Consider the following 16,433-nt stretch of genomic DNA (forward strand, 5'->3'; position numbering starts at 1 on the left):
TCCATACCCTTATCAACACTTGCTATCTGACTCCCACCACCTCCCCCCCCCCCCCACCCCGGCCATCCTAGGATAGGTGTGAAGTGGTATTTCATTGTAGTTTTGATTTGCTTTTCTCTGGTGACTGATGATGGTGAGCATCTTTTCATACGCTCTTTTTTTGGCCATTTGTGTATTTTCTTTGAAGAAATTTCTGTTCAAATACTCTTCCCAGGATTTGACACCAAAAGCAAAGCCAACAAACACAAAATTAAACAAGTGGGACTATATCAAACCAAGAAGCTCGGCACAGCAAAAGAAACCATCAACAAAATAAAAAGGCAGCCTACAGAATGGGAAGAAGTGTTCGAAAATCAAATATCTGATAAGTCATAATATCCAAAATATATAAAAACTTACACAAATCAATAGTAAATAATAAACAATCTGATTAAAAAGTAGACACAGGAACTAAACAGACATTTTTTCAAAGAAGATGTGCAAATAACCAACAGACACATGAAAAGGTGCTCAGCATCACTAATCATCAGGGAAATGCAAATCAAAACCACAATGAGGTGTCACCTCACACATGTTAGAATGGCCATCATCAAAAAGACAAAAAGAAATGCTGGTGAGGATGTAGAGAAAAGGAAACCCTTGTGCACCATAGTGGGTATGTACATTGGTACAACCACTATGGAAAATAGTATGAAGGTTCCTCAAAAAATAAAAATAGAACTGTCATTCTCAATTTCACTTCTAGGCATGTATTCAGAGGAAACAAAAGCACTGTCTTGAAGAACTGTGTGCTGTACCCCATGCCCATTGCAGAATTATTTACAATAGCCACAACCTGGAAACAGCCTAAGTGGCCATCAGCGGATGAGTGGATAAAGATGTGGGGTGTGTGGTGTGAGGCTGTATGTTTGTACACACTGGAATAGTATTCTATTTGGCCATAAAAAGGAACTCCTGCCATTTTTGACAACATAGATGGATCTTGAAGGCATTATGTTAAGTGAAATAAGTCAAAAATACGGTATGATCTAATACGTGGAATCTAAAAAAAAAAAAAAACTGAACTCAGATACAACAGATTGGTGGTTGCCAGGGGTAAGGGATGAGGAGAGGGGGAAATGCATGAAGGCATCAAAAGATACAAACTTCCAGATGTAAGTCCTGGGGATGTAATGTACAACATGGTGATTATAGTTAACAACACTGTATTGTATACTTGAAAGTTGCTAAGAGAGTTGATAGTAAATGTTTTTATCAGAAAAAAAAAATTTATAAATATTATGAGGTTATTGGTGTGAACCTTTTGTGGTAGTCATTTCAAAGTATATACATGTATTAAATAATTACGTTGTATACCTTGCACTAATACAATGTTATATGTCAATTATATTTCAATAAATCCAGAAAAAAATAGAAAATAAAGGTAAAAAAGAATGAAAAAATCTCCTGCCCATTTTTAGTTGGGTTGTTTTTGTTGAATTGTAAGAGTTCTTTATATTCTGTATATAAGTCCTTTATCAGAAATACGATTGGCAGGTATTTCCTCCCATTTTGTGGGTTATCTTTTCACTTTCTTAATGGTGTCCTTTAAAGCACCAAAATTTTTTATCTTGACGAAGTCTTTTTTTTTCTTTTGTCACTTGTGCTTTTTGATGCAGGAAGAGTTTTAATGAAAGTTTCATTATTAATAAGTAGAATTTTATTCCTATGATTATAAAAATAGCAAACTTACTGTCAAGTGCTTTGTAACAAATCAGTAAAATTTAGCAGTCATAGTCACTTTTTGCTGAACTCTACTAAGAGGTTCAGATAGATTTTGTTCTGTTTTGCCACCAGTTTGGAAATGTTAAATATTAATAAATTAATCTACAAATTTAAATGTGATTATTTTACTTTTTATGCTAATTACCACATTTAAGAATCTTTTAAAGCTTTCATTAAAAAAAAAAAAAAAAAACACCCAGGGGAACCTGGGTGGCTCAGTCAGTTGAGCATCCAACGTTGGAACAGGTCATGATCTCCTGGTTTGTGAGTTCAAGCCCCACATCAGACTCTGTGCTGACAGCTCAGAGCCTGGAGCCTGCTTCAGATTCTGTTTCCCTTTCTGTCTACCCCACCCCCGCTCGCATTCTGTCTCTCTCTTGTCTCTCTCTCTCTCAAAAATAAATAAACATTAAAAGAATTTTTTTTAAAACATCCAAATTTTTATAATACCTTTGCATTTAATAACTGCTGACTGCCAGGATCCTCTTGGGAATCACATAAGTTTTAGTTTTTGGTTATGCTTTTTTAGAGTTTAAAGACAGCACACTTTTTTTTTTTTTTTTTTTTTTTTTTTGACGATTTTAACTTGAATCTTCCTTTGGCATTTCATATATTATTTTAGTTTTTATTATAAGGTATATACTTATTCTAAAAATAAATACTGTAGAAATGCGAATAGAAAAAAAGTCCCCTTTCTACACATCAGATGCCCCAGTCCCACTAAGCAGTGACAATTACCATTAACTGTTAGCCAGTCTTCCAGAGTTTTGTGTGTATATGTAAATATGTATACATTAAAAAAAAAACAAACATTCATCTGAGTTTTTAAACACACACAAAAATTTTTTAACTGGAGGAACAAAAGAGTGCTGAAGATCTTTACTCACATTTTGGTCCTAAAACAAAATTATTTTGTGGTATTCATTAAGAGAGCTTGCTTTCTGCTAATTGAAAATTAATTGGCACTGTAATGAATGTATTGGATTTCTGTAATAGCTGTTCTGAAATCTGAATTTGTTTTTGGTGCTTTAGGAATTGCTTTTGTCTGAAACAGAAACTCCTATTTTACCACCATACTTGCCTTCATCTCTGCCTCCCCCAGAAGAACTCTATGCTGTTCAAGTTAAGCATGTTGTCTCACCTAATGAGGTATGTGGTCTAAATGATCGGTTGTTGGTTAAAAATATAACAGGCAGTCTTGATCTTAAACTCGAGGATCAACTCTTCACACTTCTGTCTTCCTGATCTTAAATAATTGAAAATCAGTGACCTCCAGTTTGCCCAATGTGTCATTTCCTCTTCAGACATTTGTTAATAAAGCAAGTTTTTCAGGCAGTTTCTGTGTTTCCAGTATTGTGTTGCTTTAGTCATGTTTATATCAATATTTAGGTTTTTAGGGCAGAACTGTTTCCATCTATGAAATCTTAAACATCTCATTTCCGTGGCTTCTTCCCACACTGAACTCTAGCTGCTCTTTACCCTCCTCTGTTTTCCATGCCACTTACCGTCTTCTAACACACGGTGTCCCTTTCTTACTATGATTGTCTGCTTCACCCTACTAGAATGTAGCTCCATGAAGACTAGGACTTTGGCCTGATTTGGTCACAGATGTGTTCCCAGAACTAGAATGCTGCCTGTTATATAATGGGCACTCAACAAATATTGACTGAATAAATAAGTTTACTAAAGAAAATTCGATTACATGACCTTGCCTAACAAGAAAGAAGTGACAAATTAAGTAGCTGAGGCCGTTCCTTCAGCTCTTTTCCATAGTAAACCGTTTTTCACAGGCGGAAGAAATGGCTATATAATTCTATCAGAGAAAATAGTATACAGCTGTTGTTGGTTTTTGTAATGATTTCTTTTCCTTTTAGTTATTTATTTCTGCATCACAAATTACCCCAAACTTAGCTTGGAACAAAACCCACATGAGAGTCAGAAATCCAGGAGCTACTTAATTAGGTACTGGCTCCGGATCTCTCGCTGACGGGCTGCGGAGATGTTGGTGGTAGAAATGGCACCCAGGACCCACTTCCAAAAAGACTGTGCTGGGTGTGGTCTGGAGGCTCAGTGCTTTGCCCTGTGGGCCTCCCCGCGGGCTTGCTGGGAACATGGCGCATGCTTCCCTGAGGAGAGTTGCAGGGAGAGCATACGACCAAGACAGGGGCCACGTGTCTTTGATGCTCTGATCTCAGCAGTAACATATCATCACTCCTGTCACACTCTCTTGTTCACAAAGATCAACTCTGGTCTGATGTGGGAGAGGAACTGTACAAGGGATCATCAAGGCCCTTGTTCAGACTGCCTGCTGCAATAATTTTGTCCGTATAAGTGAATACTAAAAATTACAAAATTCGAAAGTCTTTTCCTTTCCTTCTCCCCACTTAGGTGTATATTTGCCTTGATTCTGTAGAAAGTTGTAATCTGTTTAACCAGCATAGTGACACAGATGACAGTGGAGTTAGCTGGGAATCTGAGTCTGAAAGCCTTAACGAAGCACTGAGGAGGTTCAATAAGAATGTGGAAACATTTCCTCCGCTGACGGATTTTAGAACAGGTATGCTAAATTTTCTGAGTATAATAGGATCCTTAATAAAACCGTTGTTTTGTTTGAATGGACTTTTGAGGCTGGGCTATTTCTAATGTTAACTGATACTTGTACACTTGATGAGCACCATCTCTTTGAATCCACAAGACACTCTAGATGAAGTGTCGTTCTCATTTTCTAGATGAAGGGAAGTAACTGCCTTGGGGCATTTCCATGTTCCAGAACTCAGTCTGCATTGGAAAATTGACTGCATAAGATGATTTTTCTAAGCCTGAGGTTTTGCCATTAGCTCAAATTGTGAAAGTTGTCATTCAGACCTAAATGACATTAATTTTAATTACAAACCACCTAAGTTGGTAATTTTGAAGTAGGGTATGGGCACTCAGATGTGTCCTGTCTTGTCAGCATAGGTCAAACAGTACTGTATATTTTTCTTCTAATCCATTCCTACCCATCTTTATTGTATATGTGATTCTTTTAAGAAAAAAAAATGCATCTCATTACTGGTGTTGACAATTTCTGAAAACCAAGAGTGGTATCTATACATTTTTATCACTATGTGATACAGAGATGTATTTTTTCTTAGTATTTTGTGTATCAGAGGATAAGCTAAAGCAAAGGAAAACATGAGCCTAAAATCTTACCTGATTTTACTCAGTGAGATTTTAATTAGCTGTGACTCATGTTTGGCTGATAAACAGCACTCGCTTTCCCTCTGTTCTTCCCCCAAACTGTACATAGCAGTTTAGATGTCTGCTCAACGGTCCCCACACTGTAGGTGTTCCCTGCCCTCCCCATAGAAGGTAGCATTGCCCGCCACCCTCCCCTGCCCCATTTTTCCTCATGCGTACTGCTTCTTTTTCAAAAAGCACTGTGAGTTGGGACTCTCTGTACCTAATTGTGTCATCAGCAATTAGAAGGGCACCTTGTGCAAGCTAGGTGCTCATAAACATTTGTTGAAGGAGTGACAAATAAATTCATGATTTTTTCTTTTTATAAACTCAGATTTATAGCCTGGATGAGATAATTCCTTCCTCATTGTGTTCTTGTCTAAAGGGAAGTCACAGAAACCTACTGTGTGTAATGTGATTATTCATGGAGCTATACATATATTGTGCATTTTCTGTGGGTATTTTATCCTTCAGTAAAAGTTTTTTTTTTAATATGCATATGTACAAGTTGATTTGTAGGCAAATGCCTATTAAAAAGTTATTTTGTAGGTTAAAATAACATGACAACTAGGTTGGTTGGGTTGTTGTTGTTTTGTTTTGTTTTGTTTTTAATTCTATTTTGAGATGAAACTTCAGCCATGTTTTTAAGGCTGGAAATGGTAAAAGTTGAAAGGACTGTTAACAGTGATTCAGTCAATTGCTTACTATGCAGACCGCTCTATTAGAGGAGATTCTTTACTGTTTCATTGATAATCTTCTCTATAAACTCAAGAAATTGTTTACAACTCTTTCATAAAAATCTCTGTACATTAGAGTTGTGTAGTATTTAAATACCATTTGCCCACAACTACACTTTTGTGGAGATTATGTAGAAGAGAATAGGATAACATACAGAATGAGAGGGGTGGAAGTAGAAGAAGACAGGAGCCTGAAGTATGCTCTGTCTACCCTGAAATCTAAAAGTGTATGAAGAAAAGGGAAGTAGATACTATACTAATTTTTCCAGTTTTACTCAAGCGTAGCATTCATTCATTAGATTTTTTACCAAGCAATATGGTACCAGATACCGTATTAGGAATACAAATATAGTTCTGCACATAAGAACTAGTGGGCTTGCTGAGAGGGGCATGAAAACTAAGTTCAGTATGAAAATAACAGCTTGCATTAAAGGTGTGTTCACAGTGCCGTAGGATCACAGAGAAACCAACGATTAGTAGTAGTCAGGGCTTTGTAAAATTGGAGCTGATCTTTGAAAGAGAGGTTTATCATTAAAGGGGGCATAGAGGAACATTCTAGATATGGGGAACAGCCAGGAGCTAAAGTAGAAGCTCAAGTGATTCTAGTTAGGTAACACTTGAGGATATGTGGTAGGAGATGGTTGGAGAGTAGATTGTGAAGAACCCTATATATTGCAGTACTAAGGATTTGATATTGGAGATGTTTATAATGCCGTTGAAGAATTATAAACAAGGGCAATTGAATTTTTTAAATTTAATCCTGGTGGTTTTCTACAGAATGGATTGAAGGAGGACCAAATTGAAAGCAGGAATAGCAGAGAGCATCTTTTGCAGAAGGTTATGGCTCAAATGAAAAGACATTTGGGAAGTCTAAGATGCAACAAGGATGGTCTAAGCCATGGGCAGAGGAACTAGGAACTGTGAGAATGGGAGAAGTACCTTTCTTCAGAGTTTAGTGCTTGGGAATTAGGAGAAACAGGTGCATAGACTGTAAGCAGAAACATGCAGGATCCAATGTTTGACAAACTGTTGAGTGTTTAGTTCTGAATGATGGGTTTATGGTGTTTACGTTTTCTTTGTACTTTTCTGTATTAAAAACAATTTTTTAAAGAAAATACAAAGCAATGTGATTTTTTCCTTTTTTCTGTCTTTCTAGAAATGCCTTGCCTTGCTGAATATGATGATGGCTTATGGTATAGAGCAAAGATTGTGTCTGTTAAAGACTTTAATCCTCTAGCTGTCCTGGTGCAATTTGTTGATTACGGATCAACTGAAAAGCTGACAATAAACAGGTTTTTTTTTTCTTTTAAGTCAACTTAGTTGAATTAGAATTCTTAGAGCTTTTTAAAATAATTATTGGGAAAGTTTTGGTTCTCCTTATAAAATAAAAACTATTTTAAAGCTATTTATTTATTAGGATTTTTTAAATCTATAAGTCTCTTTATTGTAAAATATAACAAACTTTACCATTTTAGCCATTTTTTTCTTTTTTCCATTTCTTTTTTTTAATTTAATTTTTTATTTTTTTAAATTTACATCCAAATTAGTTAGCATAGAGTGCAACAATGATTTCAGGAGTAGATTCCTTACTGCCCCTTACCCATTTAGCCCATCCCCCTCCCACAACCCCTCCAGTAACCCTCAGTTTGTTCTCCATATTTATGAGTCTCTTCTGTTTTGTCCCCGTCCCCGTTTTTATATTGTTTTTATTTCCCTTCCTTATGTTCATCTGTTTTGTCTCTTAAAGTCCTCATATGAGTGAAGTTATATGATTTTTTCTTTCTCTGACTAATTTCACTTAGCATAATACCCTCCAGTTCCATCCACATCGTTGCAAATGGCAAGATTTCATTGTTTTTGATTGCCGAGTAATACTCCATTGTGTGTATGTATATATATATATATACATACCACATTTTCTTTATCCATTCATCCATTGATGGACAGTTGGGCTCTTTCCATACTTTGGCTATTGTTGATAGTGCTGCTATAAACATGGGGGTGCCTGTGTCCCTTTGAAACAGCACACCTGTACCCCACGGATAAATGCCTGTAGTGCAATTGCTGGGTAGTAGGATAGTTCTCTTTTTAGTTTTTTGAGGAACCTCCATACTGTTTTCCAGAGTGGCTGAACCAGCTTGCATTCCCACCAAAAATGCAAAGGCATTTTGGCTTTCTCCGCATCCTTGCCAACATCTGTTGTTGCCTGAGTTGTTAATGTTAGCCATTCTGACAGGTGTAAGATGGTACCATTTTAGCCATTTTTAAGTATACATTTAATTGGTGTTAAGTACATTCAGGATGTTGTGCAGCTAATGCCACTGTCCATTTTCAGGACTTTTTCCTGATCCCACACAGAAATTCTGTACACATTAAACAATAACATTCCATTCCTTTTCCTTAGCTACTGATCACCTTTATTCTACTTTCTGTCTTCGTGAATTTGCCCTATTTTTAGGTACCTTATATAAGTACTATCATAGAGTATTTGTCCTTCTGTGTCTGGTTTATTTTACTTAGGATAACATTTCCAGGGCATATTCAGTTATAGCATGTATCAGAATTTCATTATTTTTATGGCTAAATAACACTCCTTTGTATATACCACATTTGGTTTATTCGTATGTTGATGGACACGTGGGCGATTTCCATCCTTTGGCTATTGTGAATAATGCTGCTATGGACATTAATGTACAAGTAGCTGTTTGAGTCCCTCCTTTATGTTGTTTGGTGTGTATACCTAGAAGTGGAATTGCTGGATCATATAGTAATTTTGTTTAACTTTTTGGGGAACTGCCAAACTTTTCTGCAGTGTCTATACCATTTTACTTTCCTGCCAGCAATGCATAAGGCTTCCAGTTTCTCCACATCCTTGCCGACACCTGTTTTTTTTCTAATTTTTTTTTTGTTCGTAATATTTGATTGTGGTAAAATACATGTATCATAAAATTTACGATTTTAACCACTTTTAAATGTACAGTTAAGTAATGTTAACTATACTTACATTGCTATGTAGCCAACCTCCAGAAATCTTTTCATTTTGCAAAACAGAACCTTTGTACCCTTTAAACAGTATTCCCCCTCTTTCGCCCCTCATCCAGTCCCTGGCAGCCACCATTCTACTTCTTTCCCTATGAATTTAACTGTTGTAGGTATCCCATATAAGTAGAATCATTCAGCAGTTGTCTTTGTATAACTAGCTCATTTCATTTAGCATAATGTCCTCAAGGTTCATCCATGTGGTAGCATGTATCAGAATTTTCTTCCTTTTTAAGGCTGGATAATATCCCATCATTGTATATATTACCCTTTATTTATCCATTCATCCATTGATGGATATTTTTTTAATATAATTTACTGTCAAGTTGGCTAACATACAGTGTATGCAGTGTCCTCTTGGTTTTGGGGATAGATTCCCATGATTCATCGCTTACATACTAAACCCAGTGCTCATCCCAACAGGTGCCCTCCTCAATGCCCATCACCCATTTCCCCTCTCCCCTGCCGCCCTCATCAACCCTCAGTTTGTTCTCTGTATTTAAGAGTCTCCTATAGTTTGCCTCCCTCCCTCTCTGTTTGTAACTATTTTTTTTCTTCTTCCCTTCCCCCACCGTCTTCTGTTAAGTTTTTCAAGATCCACATATGAGTGAAAACATATGATATCTTTCTCTGACTGATGTATTTCGCTTAGCATAATACCCTCCAGTCCCATCCACGTTGCTGCAAATGGCATGATTTCATTCTTTCTCATTGCTAAGTAGTATTCCATTGTATCTATAAACCACATCTTCTTTATCCATTCGTCCGTCATTGGACATTTAGGCTCTTTCCATAATTTGGCTATTGTTGAAAGTGCTACTATAAACATTGGGGTACATGTGCCCCTATGAATCAGCACTCCTGTATCCTTTGGATAAATTCCTAGTAGTGCTATTGCTCCGTTGTAGGGTAATTCTATTTTTAATTTTTTGAGGACCCTCCACACTGTTTTCCAGAGCAGCTGCACCAGTTTGCATTCCCACCAGCAGTGCAAGAGGGTTCCCGTTTCTCCACATCCTCTCCAGCATATATAGTCTCCTGATTTGTTCATTTTAGCCACTCTGACTGGCATGAGGTGGTATCTGAGTGTGGTTTTCATTTGTATTTTGCTGATGATGAGTGACGTTGAGCATTTTTTCATGTCTGTTGGCCATCTGGATGTCTTCTTTGGAAAAGTGTCTATTCATGTCTTCTGACCACTTCCTCACTGGATTATTGGTTTTTTGGGTGTTGAGTTTGGTAAGTTCTTTATAGATTTTGGATACTAACCCTTTATACAGTATGTCTTTTGCAAATATCTTTTCCCATTCCATCGGTTGCCTTTGTTTTGTTGATTGTTTTTTTTTTTTTCAGTCCAGAAGACTTTTATCTCAGTGAGGTCCCAATAGTTCATTTTTTCTTTTAATTCCTTTGCCTTTGGAGATGTGTCAAGCAAGAAATTGCCACGGCTGAGGTCAAAGAGGTTGTTGCCTGCTTTCTCCTCTAGGGTTTTGATGGTTTCCTGTCTCACATTTAGGTCTTTCATACATTTTGAATTTATTTTTGTGTGTGGTGTAAGAAAGTGGCCCAGGTTCATTTTTCTGCATGTTGTGGTCCAGTTCTCCCAGCACCATTTGCTAAGGAGACTTTTTTCCATTGGATACTCTTTCCTGCTTTGTCAAAGATTAGTTGGGCATACATTTGTGGGTCCAATTCTGGGTTCTCTCTTCTGTTCCATTGGTCTATGTGTCTGTTTTTGTGCCAATACCATTCTGTCTTGATGATTACAGATTTGTAGTAAAGGCTAAAGTCTGGGATTGTGATGCCTCCCACTTTTGTTTTCTTTTCCAACATAACTTTGGCTATTCAGGGTTTTTGTGGTTCCATAAAAAGTTTAGGATTGTTTGTTCTAGCTTTGAGAAGAATGCCTGTGCAATTTTGATTGGGATTGCACTGAATGTGTAGATTGCTTTGGGTAGTATTGACATTTTAACAATATTTGTTCTTCCAATCCATGAGCATGGAATGTTTTTCTATTTCTTTGTGCCTTCTTCAATTTCCTTCATAAGTTTTCTGTAGTTTTCAGCATACAGATCTTTTACATCTTTGGTTAGGTTTATTCCTAGGTATTTTATGGTTCTTGGTACAATTGTAAATGGGAACGATTTCTTGGTTTCTCTTTCTGTTGCTTCATTATTGGTGTATAGAAATGCAACCAATTTCTGTACACTGATTTTGTATCCTGCACATTCATAGATATTTTGGTTGATTCCACATTTTAGCTATTGTGAATAATACTGATATGAATGTGAATGTATAAATATCTCTTCAAGACCCTGCCTTCAATTCTTTGGGGGTATATACTGAGAAGTGGAATTGCTGGATCACATACTCGTTCTATATTTAATATTTGGAGGAGCCAGCAAACTGTTTTCCATTTTATACCAGGTGTCCCAGGAGTTCCAGTTTCTCTCTACATCCTCACCAACACTCATTATTTTCTGGGGTTTTGATACTAGCCACCCTAATGGGTTTGAGGTTACATCTCATTGTGGCTTTGATTTGCATTTCCCTGATGATTAGTAATGTTGAGTATCTTTTCATGTGCTTGTTGGCCATTTATGTATCTTCTTTGGAGAAATGTCTACTTTTTAATGTATATTTTCTATCATTCTGTAGGTTTTTTCACTTCGTTGATTATGTCCTTTGCACAGTTTTTAATTTTGTTGTAGTCCAGTTTATTTTTTCTTCTCTTGTTTGTGCTTTTGGTGTCACAGCTAAGAATTCATTGCCAAATCCAATGTCCAAACCTTTATCCCTATGTTTTAGTTTTGGCTGTTAGAGAATTTTAATCATGACATTCTGAACATTTTAAGAATTTCTTTTGTGACAGACTGCGTCAGATTCCTCTTCATCTTATGCAGTATCCAGCCCGAGCCATAAAGGTTCTCTTGGCAGGGTTTAAACCTCCCTTAAGAGATCCGGGGAAGACCAGAATACCATATTGTCCCAAATGGAGCATGGAAGCACTGTGGGCTATGATAGACTGTCTTCAAGGGAAACAGCTTTATGCTTCTTCCATGGTAACTATCTATCTTAATTAAATCTTCTTGAAGCTATTTCTAGGGTCCCTATTAATTTTCTAAAGTACTTTTTTTTGTTGTTGTTGTTTATTTTTGAGACAGTTTGAGCAGGGGAGGGGCAGAGAGAGGGAGACAGAATCAGAAGCAGGTCCAGGCTCTGAGCTGTCAGCACAGAGCCCGACATGGGGCTGAAACTCAAGAACCGAGAGATCATAACCTGAGCTGAAGTCAGAGGCTTAACCGACTGAGCCACCCAGATGCCACCCCTAAAGTGCTTTCAATCTATGCAAATCTAGATGCAAAAAAATTGCTTTTAAGCATATAAAGCTATAAATATACAAGGTTAATTTTAAGGTTTGTTAAAATTATGTTTTAGTTTATATTTAGCAAACTTTTATTATAAAATATCATTGATGTAATCAATCAATAAGATGACAATGATCAAGATGAGTGTCCTGTAGTCAAAGAATTCATAAGTCAATGAAGGAAATGAAACATTTGTAAACCATTAATGAGGTAGAATGAAATACAGTCTATCATATCATAAAAGAAGTATAGGTAACTTGGGGAGATGGTGTATAAGGATTGATTATTTCCCGGGCACCTGGGTGGCACAGACATCTGACTCTTGATTTCTGCCCATGTCATGATCTCATGGTTAGTGAGTTCAAGCTCCACATGGGGCTCCACACTGTCAGCATGAAGCCTACTTGGGCTTCTCCCTCTCTTCTCTTTCTGCCCCTCCCCTGCTCATGGGCCCTCTCAAAATAAATAAATAAACTTTAAAAAAGGATTATTTCCATCTAAAGAGATTAGGATATATATAGTATTTGAACTCCTCCTTAGGCATTCAAATAATAAGTAACAATAATAACAAAAATAATAAAAAAGTAAAAACAATAATAAGGTAGGTCTGGGAAGTGAATTGAACTGTATCTGAAAAGTAGGAAAGACCAGAATAGGAATTCTGGTCGAAACCTTGAAAAGGATGGACGTGTACTAGTTTTGAATTTAATGCCATAGAACTGATCAAAAAGTCCAAATAAACACACACAGCACTCACGTTCCACACCAAGCACACAGAGAGAAACATACAACACACACTGTACTTATAACATCCAAAATAAATGGCAAAGACACCCATGCACCACATATCACACATAAAATATACACCATATACCGCATAAAAAACCATGTCATAGAACACACACTTACCAAAACCTTTTACACAAACTACACATAAACCACAAACTTCCCACACACATCATAAAAAACCACACTCAGAGCACACATATACCACGTACATAAAACACATTACAGACCCACTTGAAATACAACAAACAAGAATTACACAAAACACACAAGACACACAAATACCGCATATAGCATGCATACCACACACATCCCACACAACCACAAGAATACCATTCACACACACCACGTATTCACTGAGACACCAAACATAACACATGAACAACTCAAAAGCACACAACACTTAACACACACACACACACACACACACCACCAATAACCTACACCACATATATAGCACTCACACCCCACACATAATACAGAGAAACATACAACACACACTACACATACAGAACACACACAAAAACCAAATCACCCAAACACCATATACTCATTCAATACATACCAACCACACAAATACATCATTCAACATTCAAACATCACACACCACACCTACATCATACCTACAACACATTTATACTATAAACTGCACACAACCCATTCATCACATATATACCATTCACACTGCACATACACCACACATAAATACCATACACCATATACTTACCCAACATACAACACAAACACCACACCAAAAACACAAGATACCACACACATATGCCACACATACCTGTCACACAGTACACATGTACCATGTGCACACACATATCACACAAACATCAAATATACAACACACACCAAACATATAGCACACTGATACACCACAAAAACACCACACACAAATATACAATATGCACTACAGAAATATCAGTCACACACCACATAGGCACCACATATAACGAACCCAACACTGGAACACCCACACCGCTCACAACAGACACCAGCATAAACCACACACTAAGGCGGGTAGCACACACACAAAACACATAGGGAATATAAACACATACTGCATACCTGACACTAATACACTATTTACACACCACACATACCAAATATCTGCCACGCAAACACATCACACAACAAACACCATGCACACCACTCATACACCACACATACAACTCTTATACTACACACTTATACTACACACACTGCACACACGAGTATATGCCACATACACATACATGTTTGGTACACCATGCACATCTCACACATAATGCACACACATTACACACAACGCATACAACACACACACACCATGCCCCAGTCAAAACCACTCACACTGCTCATATTACCAGACACACACAACACACATACCACACAGTCCATACACACAGCACACAAGCATCACATACACCAAACATACAGCACATACGAACTACACATAACCCACATATAACACAAAAACCACACCAAAATATAGCACACTACAGAAATATTATTCATACACCACATATATACCACACACATACCAACATAACACATAAACCACACAAACACACACTAAAACACCACTCAGCACCACACATAACACACACAAAACGCACAACACATACAGAATACACATAACATACTGCACACACATTACCCACATATCACATACACACTACACGTACAACACACACACCACACCTATATCATGCATATAACACATTTATGGAAAAAAACAAAGGTTCAAATAAGAAAGTCCAGATCATGTTTAATATAAATATTCTTTCTTTAAAAAAAATTTTTTTAACGTTTTATTTATTTTTGAGACAGGAGAGACAGAGCATGAACAGGGGAGGGTCAGAGAGAGGGAGACACAGAATCCGAAACAGGCTCCAGGCTCTGAGCTGTCAGCACAGAGCCCGACGCGGGGCTCGAATTTACAGACCACGAGATCATGACCTGAGCCGAAGTCGGCCGCTTAACTGACTGAGCCACCGAGGCACCCCTAAATATTCTTTCTTCAGAAGATTAGCATGTCACAAAGGGGTGTCCCATAGGCAGAATCTAGCCTGAACCTGTTTTATTTAGTGCAGTGTTTAAAATTGGAAAAACTCACCCCCCAAAATTCTGTATTTCTAACTTCTGGTTAAATATTAAAAATTCCAGGAATCCTAGGTCTCCTGTCCAAACTGGCACTCAGCCAGAGTGGTATAGCAACAACCCCTTTGAATGGAAATACACTCTTTAATTCAGCCTGGTCCTCAACACTATTGTTTCGGCCCAACCTACCCAGGATTTGGGGATTCCTGACGTACTGGCTCTGACAAGAATGAGCTCTTAGTGAAACAACTAGAAAGTACATTTTGAAAACCTCTAGAGGTACATATCATGCTTCTGTGTGTGCAGAGTAAATAGCTTATGTATGGTTTCTCCCAGGAAGCCAGTGGAAACACAGAGTTGTAAGTATTTTTACAGATAAATGTATTTATTTACCACCATGAATAACATTCAAAATTTGGTCAGTTTATGCATAAAGGTACATGGGTAGAATATAAATGAATTTTAACAGGATGGTAGCGTTAAAGCCCATTGGCTCAATCTAGGTAAACTTTTGGGAAGACTTAAATTTTAAATAAAGTGTAAGAATGGAAAGAATGGGATTTAATAGGAAACCATCACAAAGACCTCTTTAAAGTATAAATTATTAATAAATTTGGAGAATGCCTTTTCCTTCCAGTGTGATACAGGCAAAATGTAGGAGAGAAAAGCCAGCAAAGACCTTACTGTATTTTCTTGACAACTGTCTTTTAATTTTAGGCTCAGGCACCAGAACAAATAGTGATGTTATATGAAGATGAACAGTATCCAGTTCATATGTCATTAGTAGAAATGGGGCTGGCAGACCGAGACGAATGATGTGAGTATCATGACTTCTTGTTCACCCTTATGATCAGCATAAAGCATGCAACTAATATAGTGGAGATTAATACTAAATTGCCCATAAAAGCATCTTTGGATTTTCCTTGATTTCTCAAAGAATGATAACAAAGCTCAACAAGACTCTTCTAGACTTCTTTGTAGGCCCTTTTCACCTATTGAATACCAGAACCAGAGAGGATCTGCATCTGTAAGAATGCTTGGAATGGCTATCATGACTATTCATAGTACCAGATAGTTGTTGGGGCACTAGAAGTAATTTAAGCACACAAGGATATGGTATGCACAGAACACTGTTGAACAATCCATGTCCTAATAAAGCTATTGAACTGCTTGGGTAACCAGCTGTTTATTCATCCACATAAATGTACCAGGTGATTCAGTAACTAGTTTGAACATTAAATTAAGCAAAGGTTTTAAATAACATGCATTTTGTTTTTCAGGTATACACTTCAGAGCATCTATAGCAGCCCAGAAGAAGGTTTTCTGTTACATGTAGGCCATTTCAGGCTTACTTTTCTTGTTCTGCAGTTGTGCTGGCGTTTTTTTTCTCTTACATGTTAAACTATTAGGAATTGTTTGAAAAAAAATAGTT

At 37.1% G+C, this 16,433-nt stretch overlaps 1 protein-coding gene across 2 annotated transcripts in view; it reads left to right on the forward strand.

Moving 5' to 3' along the window:
* Window positions 1–16,433, forward strand: part of RNF17 (ring finger protein 17) — a 112,656-nt gene extending 96,223 nt beyond the window's left edge. For both annotated transcript variants that reach the window (XM_007087862.2, XM_042987154.1), the window contains 6 exons: window positions 2,797–2,913; window positions 4,153–4,321; window positions 6,877–7,012; window positions 11,632–11,821; window positions 15,719–15,818; window positions 16,282–16,433. In XM_007087862.2, coding sequence (XP_007087924.2) covers window positions 2,797–2,913; window positions 4,153–4,321; window positions 6,877–7,012; window positions 11,632–11,821; window positions 15,719–15,817 — 711 coding nt within the window. In that variant the 3' untranslated portion in view covers window position 15,818; window positions 16,282–16,433. The remainder of the gene's footprint in view (window positions 1–2,796; window positions 2,914–4,152; window positions 4,322–6,876; window positions 7,013–11,631; window positions 11,822–15,718; window positions 15,819–16,281) is intronic.

This window comes from Panthera tigris, chromosome A1 (genome assembly GCF_018350195.1).
Source record: "Panthera tigris isolate Pti1 chromosome A1, P.tigris_Pti1_mat1.1, whole genome shotgun sequence".
Lineage (NCBI taxonomy): Eukaryota > Metazoa > Chordata > Mammalia > Carnivora > Felidae > Panthera > Panthera tigris.